This window comes from Saccostrea echinata, unplaced genomic scaffold (assembly GCF_033153115.1).
Source record: "Saccostrea echinata isolate AGI-Se365-2 ecotype Australia unplaced genomic scaffold, CSIRO_AGI_Sech_v1 ptg000009l, whole genome shotgun sequence".
Classification (NCBI taxonomy): Eukaryota; Metazoa; Mollusca; class Bivalvia; order Ostreida; family Ostreidae; genus Saccostrea; species Saccostrea echinata.
Window position 1 is genome coordinate 20,832,698 of NW_026889758.1, and position 22,252 is coordinate 20,854,949.

At 33.9% G+C, this 22,252-nt stretch overlaps 1 protein-coding gene across 1 annotated transcript; it reads right to left on the reverse strand.

The window, feature by feature from the left end:
• Nucleotides 1-7: 7 nt before the first annotated feature.
• LOC133181992 (BOS complex subunit ncln-like) lies at nt 8-22,195 on the reverse strand. The gene is made up of 15 exons (XM_061316682.1): nt 21,988-22,195; nt 11,020-11,210; nt 8,814-8,958; nt 8,615-8,709; nt 8,198-8,281; nt 7,928-8,031; nt 7,747-7,835; nt 7,516-7,640; nt 5,972-6,162; nt 4,575-4,692; nt 3,544-3,707; nt 2,254-2,307; nt 680-758; nt 278-346; nt 8-192 (listed from the first exon to the last, which is right to left on the reverse strand). Exons 1-14 carry the CDS (start codon nt 22,160-22,162, stop codon nt 281-283), a joined length of 1,680 nt encoding a protein of 559 aa, XP_061172666.1. The 5' UTR covers nt 22,163-22,195; the 3' UTR covers nt 8-192; nt 278-280.
• Between the last annotated feature and the right edge of the window lie 57 nt (nt 22,196-22,252).

Genomic DNA, 22,252 nt, shown 5'->3' on the forward strand with positions numbered 1-22,252 from the left:
CAAAAAAAAGAACTTGTAAATTTTAATTTAAGGAGTACAAAAAATTCATCAATGAGTAGAAAAAAGTCATCTTTGGATTGTTCATCTTACATATCACAAATACTAGCTACCAGTCTCTGCATGTGGTTTGTTACACTGAGGTTAGGGACACTAAACAGCGCCGGAGATCAGGATTTCAACAAGCAAGACAATCTACAGAGAGATAACTCTAACTTTAAAAACAACACTTGACAAATTATAATGCTCTAAATTTCCAGTATTTCTTGCTCTTACTTACTGTTTATTGCACTTTGATCTTTTTTGAACTTGAAAGTTTCTGCATAGCAATGTAGAAGAGGTGGAAATTCTATTTATAAAAAAAGAAATGTGAAATAACCCATTCCTATGAACTAACTTTCATCAAATGCATGGTATTCAGATCTACAAACTTATCTGCTTTCTTTATACAGTAAAACATGCTTATTGCAAAGTGCTATCAGTGGACAATTTTGTATTGTAATTCATTTGTAATGTAATTCATTATATCCATAATGTTTTGAAACCATGGGGAAGGAAAATCACTTCGTTGTAAGTGTGACTTCATTATAAGTGTTTTTTACTGTTACATGTGTATAATTATAATTGATCTTGCAATTTTAGGAGCTTGTTAAGGTGTACTGTGTATAATAAATATACATACCTGTACAGCCAGGTAAACAAGAGCCAGGTAGGCCACTATAGCTACAGCAAGGAACAGGTCAAATATGGCAGGTTTTACACTAGAAATAACAAAGGCTTTCAATTCAAGTTCTAATTTCAAATTAGCATATTATGGAAATATCTTTGACATATGGCCTGCAAATAATCACTGGTTACCAAACCTTTACAATTCTAGCTTTATAAGGACTGTGGACTGAACAAAAGTTCTATATATAACTTTTTTTTTATTTGTGATTGGCTTTGGTTAATCATTGTTAATTCCATGTGAGGCATCCAGCAAATGTATCCCTTGCACATACATGACACGACAGACTACTTTGTTTACTATGCACTGACAGCTTCATGTAAATTTGTCATAACACATCAAGTACAAAGGAGCTTTGATGTGCAAACATTCATACAATTACACTGGTGTTTCAAGTCAGTCTAACTCATATTACATTAGTTTATTTCTTTATAAGGCAATGGACTGTGCCGTACATTCTGTGCCATTACACAGGTCACAAGTTTGACATCTGTGGACTATTTCACAAAATATCTTATGACTAAGACAAAAGTTTTTCAATTCTTCAAAAAAAGTCTTTATAAGCTACAGTAGGTCACAAAATTTTTTTAGTTCTGTTACATAACAATATTTTGTGAAAAATCATTCGGGGAGAATAAATGTATAAATTAAACAAAGAATTTACAGAGTTGTCAAATTTTAATCTTTTGTGAAAAGGGCTACTGAATATTAGGTAAAATTCCTTTAAAAGGAATACTTGTTTTAACTTTCCAGCCTTAGCATTAAGCATAAAAGCAAACTTTAAAGCGGAATGGAATCTCCTTACAAATTAATGACAAACAACGCTATCCTGCAAATGTTCTTGTGATAGTGAACTTTTCTCAATATATAGAGGATATTCAATGTTTTGTAGTTGGATATGGAATTCATTTCATGAGTGGGACCAGATTTTTGATATTTTCATAAGTGTAAAGCACGAGTGAAAATATATAAAAAATCCTGTCACAAGAATGAAACAAATTCCATTTTCAAGCACAAAACATTTAATTTTCTGTTTATAACATTTTCTTTGATTTTCCTTTTGCCTCTGTCTTTTGTAATGCAGTGTCATAGGCTGCGATGTCATAGTTGAGCGGTTGAGATGTCATGTTAGTTATTATGAGATTGAAAACATTGTAACACCAATTTCAACATCTTTGGAGAAATTTTGGCAGTCTTAGTCTCTGTCAGGATGGTTTATTTTTTACTTTATCTTATAACAGGCCAGGAAGTTTTTTTTTTTTACAACACTCTTCGTGAAGATCTTGAGTTTTGCTGCACTTCTGATGTTCTTTCACACTGTGAAAAAATATCACTTTGATATTCTTTCACAATGTGACAAAATAGCATTTTTATTCAACAAATAAATTACAGTATATCACTGTTGACAATGTAATAAAGGTTCATATCTAATAGTGAGTACATGTAACTGGTAATGAGCATCAGCAAGTAAATTAAATCAAATTCTTAAGAAGAATACTGTCCAGATCCAAAGATAGGTATGAGCTTACTTGTATGAACTCATAGTGTACTGGGCACCATCATAGAAGACAAACTCTGGATCCCTGAAAACAAATAGATTAAAAAATTAACAAGCAGACATGGCAAAATATCCTGCTAGCTCATCTTTTTAAAGTTCCTTAGAATTATGTCCCAGAGTAAATACTGAAGATATATTTTATGTACATGGCCACAATTTTTCCAATGAAATTTGTCATGGCATACTTAAAGTGCGTTTAAGAAATACAAAGGCTATTCAAGATATTTGCATTATTTTGTACCTGGGGATTGAACAGAAAAAGTACATTTACAATGATAATTAAAAGAAAAAATGAATTTTCTGTACAAAGAAGTCAATTTTAGCCCTGCTACGACCTGTATCCTAACCCATTTGAGAGAAGTTTCAGGGATTTATTGAGGCATTAACGCTTATAATTTCCAGGAGAAAGATGCTTGATTTCAAAGATATATTTTTTTAAAATATATATGGCCCAGCCATACTGCACCCAGGGGATACAATTTTGATAAAGGGATAACACTTCATAATCATGAAACAGTTAGCCTGCTACATGATCAGAAATACAATGTAAAGAAAGACTCATTTATAAGGAAGTCAATGGACTCTTCCTTATAATCATGATTCTGTGTATAAATAACAAAGGGCAAAGTCTTCTACAGAATTCAAATTCAATGTTTCCTCACAAGCAGGTTTTTTAATAACTGAGTTTTACTGTAGAGGAATATGTTTTAAGATGGCATGAATTATGATGGTTTTGCCCCTATCTCTCTGGGACCATGAAATTTATTATTTGTTTATTAGTCCCCTACCGGTGAAACAGGAGGGGACTATAGGTTTCCTCTGAGTCTGTCCGTCCGTCTGTCTGTCTGTCCCACTTGGTTTTCCGCACTTTTTTCCTAAACGCTTGCAGATATTGAGCTGATTTTTGGTATGTGAGTGTATCTTGATGAGTTACAGATCAAGTTTGCATTTCATTCCACTTCATTGATTTTTGACAGAATTACGGCCTTTTCAATTTTTACGGGTTTTCCGCAATTTTCTTCTAAACGCTTGTAGATATTGAGCTGATTTTTGGTATGTGGCTTTACCTTGATTAGTTATAGATCAAGTTTGCATTTGTCCCGCTTCATTAATTTTTGACGGAATTATGGCATTTTCAATTCTTAATGGGAACGAGATTACACTTGCCGGTAGGGGACTAGTATTGCTAATGCAATACTCTCAGATTATTCATAATTTTTGTTTCCCTTCATCCAAACAGAAAGTACAAAAACTGCTTCACCTCTTATCAGCTTTAAATGTTGTTCGTCGTACATCTTTGAGGTATCGACTCATGGCCTCCTCTAGGTTACTATGGAGACTGTGACCCTTGGGGAGGAGCTGAGTTGCGCGGGGTTGTGATGTCAGCTGTCCGAGCCAGGCCTCAACCAAGTCTTCCTGTACCCCCTAAACAGTGTTTATTTGTTAGTTATTCCCAGGGAGAAATATGGCAAACATATTGGTAATCTAATTTATAAAATTAAAAAGCAAATTTCTCTTCTTTTTTTTTTTTTGCTTAAAATCAAGATTTTTTTCAGACACAGCTTTTCTTTATAATTAATTAATTTAATGAAAAATCTTCCCTGACAAATGAGGAAATAACAAGAAATGAAAACTGAAATGTTCTGAACAATTTCTAAACTTTGCAATACATGTACCAGGTACTATTTTTTTGTCCCCAAAGTCAAAAGCTTTGGCTGAAATTCAAATTAGAATTTTGTCTCATGTCATAAAGTATCCCTAAAAAATTCAATGCAACTTGGCAAGAAATGTACCTTGAATACTCTTAATAAGATTACTGTAAACCACTTTGGGGGGGGGGGGGTTCAAATTTTCTTGGTTTCAGGAAAAATATTGGTTCTTAGGGATTTGATTTTGTAGGTGAAGAAGTGTTGAGTTGTTATATATTTGAAATTTTACAATTTGTAGAGGGCATGAGTTTGTGAGTCTCAAATCAACCAAAATTAAACCCCCTGAAAACAACCCATTTTAAACCTCCATAAAAATTAGTAATTTCTCAATATATCTTTACACTGGCTTTATACATTAATAATGTATTTGTGTAATAAAATTAATCAAATTATGGACAGTTGGCAGTCTATTTGAACCCTCTTCCAAGTAACAGATTATGAGACAGAATACATATATATGTACTACATATAGCATATAGCAAATGAACAATGCTGCCAAATTAGCAAGGCTTAATAAGAGTCTTTGACAAACTTTATATTGTTCATCTACTAAAGCATGTACATGTATAGCGAGGTTTCTTACCAGGCCTTCAGAGAAGAGCTGGAGGTTACCATGACTACTGACATTGTAAACATATCTAGCTAGGGCTTCAGCAATAATACCAATATTTCTGCTCAGCTTGCCTGTATCTACATTTTCCCTAAAATGAAAAAATATATATAAACAAGAGTAATCAAAGATTACAATGCTCATTTTCACAAATGTTATCTACAAAGTCTCATACAAAATGAATTTTCACCAAGATCCATTTGTTACATGCAAGTTCATCATGAGCCTTTCAATGAACAACTACACATACATGACCATTTCACTCAGAGATTCTTAAGCAAGGTGGAAAGATGTGTATTTTTTGATGCATCATTAAATGCTGTTTGGTCCATGTTGAACATGTAGTTGCTTGGGAATGGACATATACCTAAAACTTTAATCTTATCACTCATCTGGAAAATTTAGATCATATGCAACATCTGAAGCAGTCTGGTAATGTACATTCCTAAAAGTATCATCTATGCAAGTTTTGTCCTGGTAGGGCAAACAGTTATGCATGAATAGACCTGCTCCAAAAATTTTAACCTGTTTTATTATTATTGCTCATACCCATTCCATAACTGTATACTATCATCTAGAAAATAGTGACAAGACCCAGCATCTAAAGCACAGATAGAAGGAAGCATCCCTGAATGCATCATTTATTTAAGTCTGGTCCAGGTATAACTGGGAAATGGACCTGCTTCAAAAACATTATCCTGTGATGCTGGTGCCAACACCAATGCTAGGAGTGTAAGCATAAGCTCATCTCCACTTCATCGATGTAAGCTAAAAATTATTTACAAGTAAACTGTTGCAACAATTGTTTACAAAAGAAAAATACATTAACACATAAAGGATAACACTGAAGAATGATGAAAATTCACACACAAAAAAAAGAAAAAAATGAGGCCCAGTATCTTTTTTGCTGAAATTCATATGTTGTACTTTTATCAAGTTTTACTTATTGCCATGAGCCATGCATTTTAATTAATCCACTCCTGTTTCTACGAATTTTACTCTTATGAAGAATGGGTAGATAAAAACCTATGGCTTATGACAACAAGTTTCATTAGACAATGTAGAAATATGTATTTAAAATCAAAAATATAAAAAAATAATTACACACTCAAATTGTTGGAGTTATTTCACCATAAAAAACAATTTTCCTAAATCAGTAGTGTCACAGTTATTTGGTGTGTATGATAACAAATAAGGGATTACATACAAGCACTAACTTTCAGACAGGCTTCATCAAATACCAAACTACATGTACATACAATTAATATACATTCAAAACACCTATAATCTAACAACCTATAAAACCTACAAAATAGAACAAACTGAATTGTTTATGAAATATCACAGCTGTTTTTTTTAAAACAAAATACCTTATATCTAGAATTGTGTTTCTGTCCGGGTCTTTGTGCGAGTGGAAGTGAGACAGAGTAAATGCTGGCAGACGTTTGATACTGAATCTCTCATGTTCCCATGACAGCAGATCTTCTGCTAAGTTGATCTTCTTGTGCACCATATCAAATTTGACATCAGGATAAAATGACTTGACAACATTCTGTAGATTCTGGAAAATTAAAAAAATCTTTCTTTTTTAAACCAATTTGCTCTTAATACAGGTAACTCTCGATACCTTGAAGTCCGCGGAACCAAGGAAAAACTTCGAGAGATCAAGAGTTCGAGTTTTCAAGAGTCCGGAATTTTCCAGGTTTGTTGACAGGTTTTAAAATTAGTCTTAACGGATGTATTGATTTTCATGCAGTGCTAACCTTTTACATGTGGTTTTTATAAAACAACGATATTGTTTCGTAATTCAGATGAATATTTCATTAAACTGAGTAAAGCAAAAAATGTCCATATCGTCATTTCATGTATATTTATTTATTCTTTGTAATACGGACATCATACTACGCATTCGTTACATGAAAACGACATTTTACAGCGTCGTACATAGCTTTGACTATTCCAAAAATGATCATTAAACGCAGTTCTATAAGTATTTGTCCAATAATAGTCGTCATATTGACATTGAGGCTGTTTCTGCTTTATTCATAGTTCGTTTAACTTTGACACTGAGTGACTCGAATTAAAAATTAGATTAGTGTTTTGTCTTTTAATCAATTACTACTTTTCAATGACACTTCGTCTCTAAATTATCGTAAGACAGTCGATGATAATTATTTTAATAGCCTATAGGCAAAATATGATAAATTATAAATCAATTATCACCTTGCAGCATAAGTGTCACCTGATAAACATCCCGTTCCTCGAGACCCGCGTCTTCTGCCTGGGCCATTCAAATGTCCAGGTAAAGGTGCTAATTATATAATCTTGTATACACATAGCCACTTCGAGGTATCGAGGGTAAGTTCTAATAGAATATGCATAGCGAGACTGCATTTTGACTTCGAGGGATCAAGGGTTTCGAGAGATCAAGAGTTTGAGAAATCAAGAGTAAATTTGCTTAGTTATATAGTGGAAAAATTCCGGACCAGAGACTCACTTCGAGCGATCAAGAACTTCGAGAGATCGAAGTTCGAGCCATCAAGAGTTACCTGTATTTTCTATTTTCTCTTGAATTCTACATCACCTAACTGCAAATCGCTTTGTCAAAATACTTGTGTGTAAAAAATTCATAACTGTTTATATTTATACCATCATTTTTATAAATGTCATAATTCATCTCAAAGAGTAGGTGTTGGTCTTTCCATTGACAACTTGAGCAAACTCCAAAGACTGGTTTAATGTTATGACTCTTGATATTAGCCCTGAACCAATTCCAAAATTAAATTGAGCCTTGATTCACTTGTACATGAAGGATTTGAACCTGAACCAATTCCAATATTAAATTGAGTCTTGATTCAGTTGCACATGTAAGATTTGAAGGGTGCATAAAGCTAATGCAGGAGGAAACAATTACCTGTAGGAACTGACTGCCAGGCGAGTCCTCTTTCGGAGGTTTAGAGACATGTAGATATAGTTCATCTGATTTACTAATGCTGTCTATACACAGGACATAGGACACATCTGACAGTAAATTTGAATCTGAAATATCAATAAAATGCTTGTTAAATATGAGAAGTTCTAAAGTACTATGGTTGTGAATACTTAAGTAAGCTAAAACATAAGTAATTCCAATCAATAGTCTTACCTTGTGAGTCTAGATTGTCTTCAATCCACCTCTTTGTTCCTTGATAGTTAAATTTACCCCCTCCAGAAAGTAGGAAGACTAGGTTAAACCTTAATAAATAAGAATGACAAAGTATCAGTATAACAATGGGATTTAAGGTTATAGTGAGAAATGTCCTGTTCTGGTTAAAGTATGATCTTACTTGGCATGTGTCCTGGAATTGGTGTAGAGTTTGGAGAAGAGGCGAGCCAATTCCAACAGTGCAACCACTCCACTACCATTAGCATCAGCACCCTGGGCCAGGCTCTAGGAAGAAAAGGTGAGATCACATAATGTACACAGAACAAAGTGTGACCACAAAGTGAGGAAAAAATTGAAAATATATACACTTTATACAATGAATTTATTAATTGTAAATAATCTTTGAAAATTAATATAAATTTGACATACAGATGCAATAAAAAAGACTTACTGGAGCAATTCCAAAGGAATCGTAGTGAGCAACTACAGCCACAGTGGGAAGTTGTTCTTCAATACCATAGCCTGACAAGTGACCCTGAAAGATAAAACATCCAAAGATTGTATTCAGGGATTGATCTAGCTTTTGGGGAAAACACCTTCTCTGAAATAAATGGGGAAAAGACTGCAAATCCAAAGGACTAAAGTCCCTTGAAGATGCAGTGTAGTGCCCTGCTAGAGGTCCAAAGGCCAGAAAACATTTGTTGATACTGATTTAAAGCAGTTTCAGAACATTTGAGAGAACTTCAACAAAATCTCTGGCCCACAATTTTTATACACAAGTCAATAAAATTGTCAGAATCATGAATCTATGTGCTATTAACACTCTTTTACATTATATATACAAAAATTCAGATTTCTGTATACTGACCTGAATATTTGTGATCTGAAATTCTCCCAAACTCTTAGCTTGAGACCCTGCTATAACCATTTGGAACCCATTAGCTGTGGCTCCACTCATCAGGGCTATGACAAGATGATACACTTGTATTCAGAATTAGAAAGCTACCATGCAACAATAAAGAAGAGAAGCTGTTATTTTTACTGATGATTAAAGGTCATGTTCATACCTTCAACAGCAGTTGTGGCCTGATCTCCTGCATTTCCTCTGTGGATTTCTTCATAAATTTCAGACAATTCATCTGTCTCAAGAGCAAAGTACACAGGAATTGTGGTTTCCTCTGTCAGTAGATCCCTCTCCAAAATCTGCAAGTGCTGCAACATTAAGCACGCAAATAATGTCTGCACTACTTATGAATAAATTGAGAAATGACTAAATTGTGCAAAAACCTATATTTTGTATTTAGCAAAAGTATCAGTTTTAAACCAATGAAACAGTCAAAGCCAAGCTTTCTGTCACCAACTAACAAGAGGCTCAAGGGCCTAGAATTGCTCTTCTGATAAATAGCACAACAGTGTCACTGTGACCTGCTTCTGATTTGGCAAATCTTGGAACTCTTCAGCACCAAGATGCCTCAACTGACAAGGTTTGATGCTTCTAAACTTCTTTTTATGTATAAATGAAAAGCTGTAAAATACAGAAAGTACAGAAAGTAGGTCATTGTGACCTACTTTTGTTTGACACAGTATGAGGCCTGATGCATCTACTGACATGGTTTACTGATCCTAGGTTTCATGGTTTCCAAGATATGAATCTAAAACAATTTGAACATGGATGGCTACAAAATTCAGAAAGTAGGTCACTTTGATTTACTTTTGTGTTATCATATCCTGAAGACCTTAAGTGCATCAATTGACAAGATTTGATGATCTTAGGCCTCTTTGTATCAAAGATATAAGATTTGGCAATGAACAATAATAAAATGCAAAAAGTACGTCACTGTGGCCTACATTTGGGTCAACGTATCCTGAGGACATCAACTGACAAGGTTTGATGATCCTAGGCTTCTTAGTATCAGAGATATAAAGATTAAATAATGAATAATGATGAAATGCAAAACATAGGGTCACTGTGACTTACTTTTGAATTGACACAGCTCATATGAATCAAACAATCAGGTTTACTACCCTCCAAGTGCTCAAATTATATAGGTTAAACAATTTCAAAATAATTTGCAGTAAATTCAGAAAGTAGGTCATGGTGACCTACTTTTTAGTTGATGCACCCTGAGGCCCCAAAATGCATCAACTGACAAGGTTTGTTAACTCTAAGCCTCCTAGTGTCCAATATATTTAGCTAATATGTTTTGAAAATGAATAGCCATAAAATTTGGAAAGTAGGTCAATGTGACCTGCTGCTTCATTGTCAGACCAAGAGACCCCAACATAAACAACCTACCCCAAAACTGTCATAATTTTTGTGCAGAAACCAAATGGGATATACTTTAAAAGCAGATATATTCATTGGGGATTAAATTTCATTTATTTCATTGTTAACAATCATCAACGAAATTAAATCCAACACGAAATATTTATATGTCAATTGACTATATATTGAATAGGATTACTTTCAAAACAACGAAATTTAATGCCCACGAAACCTTTTAGATGACAAATCAACAAAATATTATCCCCAACAAAAATTTGTGCTTTTACAGTATATTTGCAATACATGTACTTGTACTCCTACAAGAATCCCCAGAAAAAAAATGGAATTCATTTGTAAAGGTAAATTTGCTCATTTTATTTGAAATAAAAAAAGTAAAATAAACTTGGTAATTTTGCAGGAGGAATTACATGTACTATGTTTATTGTCAAACCTGTTGAATAAGCATCTTTTCGGCAAAAATTATGAGAAACAAATATTTTTATAAGCATTTAATGCTTATTTTCTGCACTTCATAAGGGTAATGTACTAGCGTACCAAATTTGGTGTCTGTCAAGCAAAGGGTTCTCAGAATATTGAGCAGACAATATCTTTCAATATCCAGAGTAGTCTGACCTTTGACGTATGACCTTGTGACCTTGAAATCAATAGGGGTCATCTACTTCTTAGCGGGTAGAAGTGTGCCATATTTGATGTTTGCCGAGCAAAGAGTTCTCAAAATAACAGGAAACACTTGGTCTACCTACCAACCAACCCACTGACTGACTGATGCAAACCAATATTTCCCTTTTTTCAAAGGGGGCATAAAAATTCATTGATCTCTTATAACAAGTCCAAAATTATTATAACCTAGTTCTAAAAATTGTTTATCCGACAGCTCATTTTTTCTTAAAATAAAAATAAAAGAAATATCTGCCACTGCTTCATAGAATCAAGAAACATGATTAACAAAAATTAGTTATGGTTTAGCTGAATATTTTCTATCAAACCTGTTTGTCCTCTTTGGAGATGGAGCTTAGATTTGAGGGCAGCAGAACCAGTAGAGCCCCCGCATTCTCTTGTATCAGGTCCCTGTACTTTGAAATGGACACCTCCTGTAACCTGGCCACAATGCAGCGCCTTGTGATCATCTTAGAATCAACTGGACGAGCTTCCATGTTTACTGGAGAACTTCTACAGCCTTTGCAAACAGACATATGTTTTATAATCAATGACTGAAACACTATAGAGAAATTTAATCTACCAATACAATAAACTTTGGTATCTCTGATATCTTGAATACCATGAATACTTTGAATGAATTTGGAAGTCCCAACCACTTATTCTTTAAGTATTTTACCCTTGATATCTTGAATCTTTGGATATCTCGAAGTATTTTCTTGGTCCCATCCAGTTCAAGATATAAATGAGGTTTGAATTTAATATACAAAGCTTTATCCATCTGCTTTTGGTTCAAGGTCTGACCCAATACTGAAGTTTATTTCAAAATAATCAGAGAGTAAAACAAGAAGTTCATGGGCCACAATGTTCTCCTTAGTCACCTAGGGATATAGGGAGATTTTCCCCCCTATATACTCCCATGTGAAATATTAATCCTCAATAATTATGGTCCAACTCTAATCCTGAGAGGTATGACCTGACCAGTCTTGAGAGGTGGCCCTTCATTTGTATAAACTTGAATCCCCTTTACCCAAGGATGCTTTGTGACAAGTTTGGTTGAAAATGGCCCAGTGGTTCTGAAGAAATCAACTAGAAAACTGACCAGTCAGCAAGGGCCCCGCCGAGGGGTTGAAATATAAGGGTGCAACTTACAGAATGAGAATTTTAATTGATTACAAAAATTTAAAAATATATGAAGAAGAATATGCAATAACAACTGTATTTATAAAATTTCAAGATAATTCCTAAATATCCAACGACCTGTAAAGAGTATCCCTGTATTTACATAAGGCAGTAAAAAACATCACATCTATAATAACTCAATGAAATGTATATTTAAACAAGAAAAAAGCATGTGTTTTATAAAATGCCAGCCTTCAGTGAATGCAAAATCACCCAGGCTTGACCTTAACTTCAAAAGAAACATCAGTTGCAGACAAAAAAAAGTGACAAATAAAGATAAGCCTGGAAAAATTTTGCCCCAGACAAGATAATTAATCCCAGGGGATTAATTGTACTGCTCTCTCATCCTTTTCTTCCTATTTTACAATAAGAACTTTTTCAGTAATGATAGAATGAGTTTATTATCAGACTACCTGTTAAAATTAATACATGTAGTATTCTTGAATTTACATATGGCAGCAAAAAAAAAAAATAAAATGAATAAATAAATAAATAAAATAAATTAGGGATGTCAACGAGTACCCGGTTCACCGGGTACTCGATCGAACGTCCGAGTATCGAATACTAAAAATGGTACTCGGTTACTCGGATGTGTATTTTTTCTTATATTTCAAAGTACATATTTCTATCAAAAACTTTTCAAAAATTAACTTAAATATGCATGCGGTAATTAGCGTGTCGTCATCAACACCTGTAAAACACCCGTTATCGCCCGTGGCTGTGTACATACAGTAATAAGTGACCAATCACCCCGTACACAGCTGTTCTCACCTATTGTGGTCCTTAATTTTTGGATGGCTTCAATGATTATTTTCAGTGAATATCGTTTAAGTATGATCTATTATCTTCAAATCATTTTTAAATTATTTAGTTAATATACGACAGCAAAATTCGACATGCATAACCCACTTCAAAAGTGAAGAAATATTTAGAAATAACTAAAGATTTTTTTTTTAAAAAAGTTGAAAGTCAGTTTGCGTAGTAAGTTAAGTGTATACAGAGGGAAACAACTAAGAAATGTAATGATATTAGACTAGCAATCCTACATGTAACAAGGTATGTTCCTTCTCTTTCGCTATTCTTATCATCACAATCCTACGTAACAGATTGTCCTAGCTCCTTAAGCATTGATGAAATAGATCCTAAACAAGAACTGTAAACCATTTCAATTGTAATTTTTATGCATTAATTGTGTCTTTAATTTGTGTTTTTTTGATAAATAAATTTAGGACCCAAAAATCATTTCCGTTGAACTCGATGTTTATATACATGTATAAACGTGATAAAAACAACTTTTGGGTTAAACAGAGCTTAACAGGGCTCAAGAAAATTAACACACTTGTATTTACATTTTTACCGAGTACCCGGGTACTCGATCGGAAAAATGTCCGAGTAACCGATTATCAAAAATTGACCAATTTGACATCCCTAAAATAAATAAATATAAAATTAAAAAAAACAAAACCAAAAAAAAACAAAACATATCTTTATGTATATCTTGCTTTTAGAATTCAATAAAATCATAATTCATTGTGTATTTTACCAAAATAAAGTATGAACAGTATTCACTCCATTACTTTTATACTACCAACATGAAAAACAACAACATGCTATGCATGACAGCCAGCCGAGTGTGCGCTGGACGCCGTATTTTATTGACAGTCTCCACAAAACAATAAATCAATATATACATACAGTACATTGTATAACGAAATAAAACCATCAAATTTGCAAAAAATGCTGCATATATTATAATTATATAATTTGAAAATTTTGAAAAGCATCAGGGCCAGCCAGGAAAAACTAGAGATAAAATCATTTTAAAAACTCTAGAAACCTGTGTCCATTGCCAAGTGCCGCTGGATGCAAAAATAGTTGTGACGGACCTCACAACCTACATGTATACCTGATAAAAAAATTTTCTTATATCTACAAATTGTGAAAACTTTGATGTTGCTCGCTTAAATCGGCGGCTAGAAGTGACCAACCTTTAAAACCAGTTCTCTATTACACATCAAAATCAATTTCTATTGGTCACTCTCTGACCAATCCACACTACATGTGTATAAACATCTTGTCATTAATACAACATTTTCCCGCTATACTATCGAAACGTGGGAAAATATCATTATTTAAATCCACATTTCAGCAAATGTAAACATCATTCAGAATTGACCTTAACTTCAAAACAAATTTCATTTGCAGACAGAGGTATCAATCTCAATTTGACAGAAACAGAAAATGCTTTGGATTTTCTTCCAGAGGAAAGTTAATTAATCCCATGGGACTGGTTGCAGCTTTCATAGTTTACAATAGGAACATTCTCAGCAGTTATCTCTCTTTGCCCTGGCATTCATTCTAATGTAAAGTTAAGGAATCTACCCCACCACCCCAGCTCCAAACTGGATGACAAAGAGAACCAAATTTAGCATCAAAATATGTTTTACTGCCTCTTCAACCAACATACCAAATTTGAACTTAATTGGTCAACTACAAAAAAAGTTATTAGAAAAAAACAGAAAATTTGTGGACGGAAGAATGACAGACGGACAGACAGACAGAGTGATTACTATAGGGCACCTGCAAATCCTTGCAGGGCCCTAAAAATGTGGAAAATTAAAAACAACATTCTATGACAACACAGACAGACAGAGGACACATTTTGATTAGAAAATGCTCACTTAACAAGAGGCCCAGGGGCTACAAAGCTCACCTGAGTGACTGGCCTTCTGATCTTCATCAACAAATTCTTTTTCCTACCTTTTCTTATGTAAAACTATGATTAATTTTTATAGCCCCCATGGGATCATGATTTGAACAAACTTCAATCTACATTACCTGAGAATGCTTCCATATAATTATGACTAATCATGGATTTGCTGTTCTTGAGAAGAAGACTTTTAAGATTTTCCAATGTATTCCTATGATTTTAACATGGGGCTATATATGCACAAAGGACCAGAGGCACTTGGGGGCTGGACCCCCTCCCCTCGTTTTCCATTTTTTTTAAAATCTGGGGTCAACACACCTTTTTCCTATTTTTGTATTCTAATGGACTTTTTGGAAAGGTGCTGACTTTTACAATCAACAGCTTATTTTTACACTAGGACTCTATATGGAAGCTCTTTTGTGACATAAATATTAAGTTTAACAGTTAATTAAACGATAATAATGGGCCATATTTCAAAGCACATACCGTATAACGGGTATTTTCTGCGGTTGGAAATTTTTGCGATTTAACCCCTAAAAGATAGCAAATTAATTTCTGCGTTTTCAATTTCTGCGGTTGCATTATACCGCAAAAAATTATTTACTGGGTATGATCACCAATCTCTAAGAATAATTAGATAGCTGCCATGTTTACGTTTTATAAATTCATTGAGACATATTGATCAAAGTTGCATGAGAACTGGTATTAAGCTATTAAGCTTAATTTAACTACTATCTTTCAGTTAGTCTTTGTAAAATTATGTCGAGTCCCAATTAAAATGAATTATTGCAGTATCGGTCCACCCAAACAACAATAAAAAATCTTTATTCTACATTGTAACAAACGTTTTATGCGATCTATTAAAATATTTTAATATATAGATAATTAATGCATCCAAGCCATATTCTAAAAAATACACTTATAGATAACTGCCATCAAAATTAATCTGGTGTTTATATTTTAAGCTCAAACAAACAGTTGCATAATCAAGTAACCTAAAGTTGACCGTGTACAATCACAGGTGCCATGTGCATTGAGGCGTAACTAATCCTGTCAGTCGTCAGCATTGTGTGAAATTCACGAGACAATCAAGCCACTTTGTGTATACAAGCAGTAATTATGGTCTCCAGATAAAACACAAGATTGAAAAAAGTGTTAAAGAAAAAGCTACTATGTGTTGTTTGCAGCTATCGGAGTTTAGACCATTAATTGCGAAATCTCTCTTAGTCATTTACATGTACATGTATATCCGTATAAAGAAGTACATGTAGGTACAAGAAAAGATGTTTTTGTATAAACTTATTAAATTGATATTATTTACAGCAACGTTTTAATTCAATATGTTTTGGAAAAATCCTGATATCTAAAATCTTCGAATTTCGATGACACCAGAATTTTCTTGCCAATGAGGACATACGCACCACTTATCATACTTAAAATATATATATCTGAAGAAATATTGAAAAATATTTTGCGATTGTAATTTTTGCGGATTTGTCCTATCCGCAAAATTCCGCAAAAATTGGACAACCGCAGAAAATACCCGTTATACGGTATGTTGTCTAGGAAGGAAACCCTACCCTCAATCCCCAGATAATTATAGTCTACACTACTATGAATAATTTAAAGAGTTCCAAATGCCAACATGGCATGTAAATTTGAAGCATAAAAATTCAGAAAAAAACTTGAAAAAATGAGTTAAATTTTGGTCTTTTTATGAGTTTTTTTTAAGGATAAAAGACATATACAAGTGCAAAAAGGTTTGTTAAGAGAAATTTAGTAGTAATTTCCAGTGCAACACCTTTTGTATTCTTCAGACTTATTTTGGAGCGGATCCCCTACAATTTGCTACATTGCAACTATCAATATGTGGGATTTATTCTATCTGTGGAGAGGGCTTGTCTCGAGACACTGTTAGATTTTAATTAATTGTACTCATCAATTGCAATGTCTCATAATTGGTGTTGTTACGATCTGCAGAATCTTTTACACACTCAATCTGACTACTTTTAGGGTCCAGTAAGGTTGGCATTAATGTTCTGCAGCCATTTGATGTATACTTTCAGGTGAAAGGACATGACCAGTCCAAACCAATGTCAAATTCTTCTGAATTAAATCGTGAATTATACTAGAATTTATTCGGACCGATGGAATATGCTTTGGACTGGTAGAACACGTTTAGTCATCAGTCCAAATGACTGGTAGAAATATTTGGTTTTCAGAAACTCTGGTTTAGGCCAAGTGATTTTTTTTTATTTCAAAAACTATGCAGAAGAAAGGACATTCGACATATTTGACAAGTGCATCACCTGTGGCAAGAAGTTTCTGAGTGAGCTTTGATATAGGGTCTCCAGTTCAAGCCCCTCCTCCTCCTCCGCCAAGTAATTTAGTTCCCCCCCTTTTTTTTGTAATCATAGTTATATGTTAATTTTTTTTTTCACTTTAGTTAGTTCACTTTTAATCTTTTTTTCTCATTTTCTCCAACATATACAAATCAGAAATAAACATATAAATCTATACATTATTGTTCCAACATGTCTGCTTTCCATATGAATTTGAATTTAACATTACATAGACTTAATATAACATGAGATTTTCATTTGGGGGGGGGGGGGGGGGGGGAGGGAGAAGAGACACATAAAGAGACAAGAAGATGCAGCAGTATTTCCCGAAACAAATATAGTGATCTAGACCTTTCATGAAAGCAAATATCATGAAAACACTTTAACAGTCAAGAAAAAATCTTGATACATAATTCTGTAAAATGTCAAACAAATAAAATAGCTTTAAAAAATTATGAAAAAAATTTTCATTTGATTATTGTGATATACAAGTCCAGTCCAAAGACTATTTCTACCTACGTAGCTATTAATAGCTACCTAGGTATTTAAACCTACCCAAAGTAGCTATTTTTACTAGGAGTGGGACGATCCACCGGTGCACCGATGCATCACAGTATTCACTTTGACGATCTACAGATCGATTCATCTAATTTAGTATCACGATACCTGACCGCACTTTTTTTTAATTTCCAAAAATGTCCGGGCTTTAGAATTCCAAATTTTTTGTCCTTTAGTCTGTATCATCAAGACGTTTAAACAAACACAAATAAAGTACAAACGTCTTGCTGATACAGAATTCAAGATATAAGCGTCAAAATGGCGTCAGACACGCCGGATTATATAAAATTAACGAAACCCAATGGCAGTAAGTCGGGTGTCTGGGACACATTTGGGCTACCTATTTGTTGAATTAGTTTATTTTCATACACTGTTATGTTCCAAATTAAATGTTCTAAAAAAATTTCTAGTTTTATTTGGTTTTAAATGTATCGTGATATGTATCGTATTGCACCTAAGGCATCGTGATATGTATCGGATCGGCTAAGTTCAGTATCGTCCCAGCCCTAATTTTTACCTACTTTTTGCATTACTTGCATTTTGTGGCCAAACGGCTGAACAGCGCTATATGGTGAGGCCAAAAAATAATAGTATTGTTTCCTGTTACCCGACCGACCCTATTTTTATGCGCACGATCCTAAAGTTTTTTTTTGAAGTTTTGGAAGAAAAAATTGGGAATTTCCGGAATTTCATCGTTCTGTCACTGTAATCCGTTTCCGTGTTAACACAAAACAGGCCTTTCATGAAATCCTCTGTTTTAAGTAAGGACTTTCATAAAATACCACTTGAGTTGTGCATCAAAAGACATGAAATTTAATTTTAAAAGACAATATTGACCTGTAACATGTTTAAGTTGATCTTGTATTAGTTCATATCCAAAAAATTATGTCGGAAAAAATAAAATCAAAAAATAAAATAAAATAATTTTCCTACCTACCTACCCTATTTTTTTCAGGCTGGTAGCAGGAAACAAGACTACTATTTTTTTTGGCCTGAGTACCAAATTTCTTGAGACAGTCACACTGATGATGAATACAACAAAATTTTGGCCAAAAAGTGATTACTTCATAAATTAACAATTTTGCATAGTAATTAATGCAAAATTGTTAATTTACGACATAATCATTTACTTTGGGTAGGTTTAAATGCCTAAGTAGCTATTAATAGCTACGTAGGTAGAAATACTCTGGACTTTGGTGAAGGATAGTATTATTATTTTAATAATATGCATGGAATGTCAGACATCTCAGCCCAACGACACCTCGTGCCATTGACATCTCAGCCCAATGACACCTCAGCCCTGATAGGTCGGCCCAAGATTTAAGAAAGGTCGGCCCATATATAAGACACCTCGGCTCAAACAAAATTTTATTTCGAAATATATTTCCAATTTGCGACTTTAATAAAATATTGACTGAAAAAAAGTAAATGAGTAAATGATACTTTTCTGCCTTCTATTTCTGCATTACCTGCAAAGGATGAACAGGTGGCTCTATATATAATCACTATCGCTAAAGATTGCAAATCATCAAGCAAAATTCAATTAGCTACACACTCCATAATCTGGGCCCATCAGCTAGCAGGACTAAAAGATCCATGTGAATCTGCTTTAGTGAAATTAACAAAGGAGGGTGCAATAAGAGAGACTTCCAAGCCTGTTGTAAAAAAGGAACCAATCCCACCAGATCATTTGAAATTAAGGGTGCAACGATAAACCGTTTGACGGTATATCGCGGTATATTTTTCCACGGTTCAATTCACGATACACTAAACTGATATCGCGGTTCGGTTCAATCGGTCCAGAATTATCCGTTTTGTCCGTTTTATTTCCTTCTCTACTATTTCAAAATGGCTTCCGCGCAAAACGTGAGGTCGCCGATAACGCATTTATGGCAGTTAAACTCATCTCCAGCATCTTACAGACATCAGATTTAACACGGAGAAGGACTTAATGTGATTATAAGTTATAGATGTTAAGACAAATGATAAACCCTTTAGATCTTTAAACGTATTCTTTAGTAATACACGATATTCCATCACGTGTGTATTTCGATGAAAATTCGCTGTCTTGTTGACTAAAACGTATTAACACAAGAAATATGACAACTGGTTTTCTACGTAAATAAAAGAAATAAAAGAATGAATGTCTTCCTTTTTCATTCCAATTTAAAAGGAAGATTATTAGGAAAGGTCCCCGTAGTTCCCTGTAAATGTTCATCATTGGTTTAGAATGTTGTCACAACTCAAAGATCTACCTAAAAATCCAATTCAAGTTAACAAAATGTTATTTTAATTATTATTAAAAAAATATGAACGTTTTGTATAACCCTGTCAAGTTTAAAAGAATATGATGACAAACTTGAAAGACTTTTTAACCTTGTCATGTATCGTGATACGTATCGTATCGTGAACTGAATACCGTGATATGTATCGTATCGTGAGGTTAGTGTATCGTTGCACCCCTATTTGAAATTATTGGTTCAGAGATACAAATGGAATAATTTATATATAATGTGTACTTTATGTTTGTGTTTGTTAGGTTTTGCAGGGTTCCTCAGATTTTCGGAGCTCGCAAATATTAGACTTACTGAGATATCATTTGATGATGTGTGTATGAAAATTAACATTGTCTAAAGTAAAACGGATATTTATAAAGAAGGTCACGAGTTGTGTATTGCTAGAACTCATGGTGATACTTGTCCTGCACATATGTTAGAAGAATATATAAAATTGTTGGATGTTGAAGTTGATTCATCAGAATATTTATTCAGATCTTTGACATTCTGTAAAAATACAAATGCATATAAAGTTAGAAGAGATAATCGGCCTTTGTGTTACTCTTATACTAGAACACGAGAAATTGTTTTAGATGCTTTTGGAGAAATAGGGTTAGATCATAAGAGTAAATTTGGTCTTCATAGCCTACAGTCAGGCAGGGCAACTTCCGCTGCAGCGGCTGGTATTAGTGACAGATTGTTTAAAAAGTATGGGTGGTGGAGGTCAGAAAAAGCTAAAGACGGCTATGTGAAAGAAAATATTCAGAAAAATTATTTGTAACCCAAAACTTAGGTATTTAAAATTTATATACAAGTCATTCCCTTTATCGCTAGCTCCTCTTTGTCTTTTGAAAAAAGTAAACTGCACTATCAGAGCACATCCTAATATACATGTTTGTGTTAATTTTCTAAATTATTTATGTTCCTTTGAGTGGCACAAATAAGAACATAAAAGGCATTTTCCAGAAGAGATAGATGTTAGTTAAAGACTGATCTGATTTACTTGGTATCAGGTTCATTTGCCCTTATATCTACCTGTTCGCATGAGTCCGTTTGCGCAGGGTCCGTTCGCTATTATTCTTGTTCGCCCTTACATATATACAGTATATAGTAAATATTAACATTTATTACTAATTTCATTCAATATTTTATGACCTGGTGTTTTTTCCCAAATTTTTTTTAATTTATCGTAATCTTAATTAAACAATTCAAATTTGATATTAATGCATTTTACAAGTTTAATTGGTTTAATTATACTTTATAATGTCACTGTAATTTAGGGGATCATATTCATGTTTTTTTTTTTACAATCTGTGTTATATCTTGAAAACAATTAAAGGACGGAGACTTTAATTTCTGTTGGTCTGCCGGGTCTTTGATAGGAGAGGTATATATTGTGTGACCACATGCATACGTCTGTTGTCACCCGTGTGCAATTTATGTACCAATGTACATATAATTTATTTTAAAACATCCATTGGTTCATTATTCAACTTTCTGCAATATAAATAAGGCGAAAGGACCCTGTGCGAACAAGTTTTAGGGCGATCGGACTTTGGGCGAACGGCGTCAAGGGCAAACAAATTTTCGGGCGAAAGAACATACAACCGATTTACTTAGCATTATAGACCCCCCCTCAATTTGATTTTTATTTTAAACCGAAAATTGTTTAATCATCAGAGAGGATAATTACAGCAAAAACACATTCAATTCAGACACTGGGTTTTTAACTATCAAAATTTTTTACTTGGGCCGAGGAGTCTTTCATATGGGCGGACGTGTCAATAAAATTTGGGCTGGCCTGTCATGGCCGAGGTGTCAGACATGACGGGCCAAGGAGTCATTGGGCCGAGATGTCTGTCTACCTATGCATGTATGATATATCATATATATATATATATATGATATATGTATGATATATGCATGTATGCAGAGAGGCTGGTTGTGAAGTAATATAAGAGAAATATCTCTGTGCTCACCACAATGGTGGGCACCGTAAATCATATTATATATTGAAAATCTATTGCAAAAAGTGATTACGTTTGTACTGGGGGACGGAAAATATTTCTCAATTAAACCACAGATCTTCAAAATGTTCATCCTATGGTATGTGTGAGAATTGAGAGAAACTTGCTAAATTTTAATTTAGTCCCTAGTTCCAATAAAAAAGGAGGATATTAAATATGTGTGTGTGTGTGTGTATGTATGTGTGTGTGTTTTAATCCTTACCATAGCTAACTCCATGTAGATCATACTGTTGCATGCGAAGGGCAGCGAACTCGTGCGCTGCTGAAACTGGACTCACTGGGGATAGAATTATGAAAATGGGAATGAAAAAGAGGAATGAAAAAGGAAAGCTATTCTTAAACATCTCAAGTAACTCCCCAACATCACTGAGCACCATGGTTGGAGAGATTGACTACCACTAACGCTACCAGCAACTGCTGCCTCAAGTCTCAGGTGAAATCGGAAATCGAGCGTGGTGGTGTTTGCA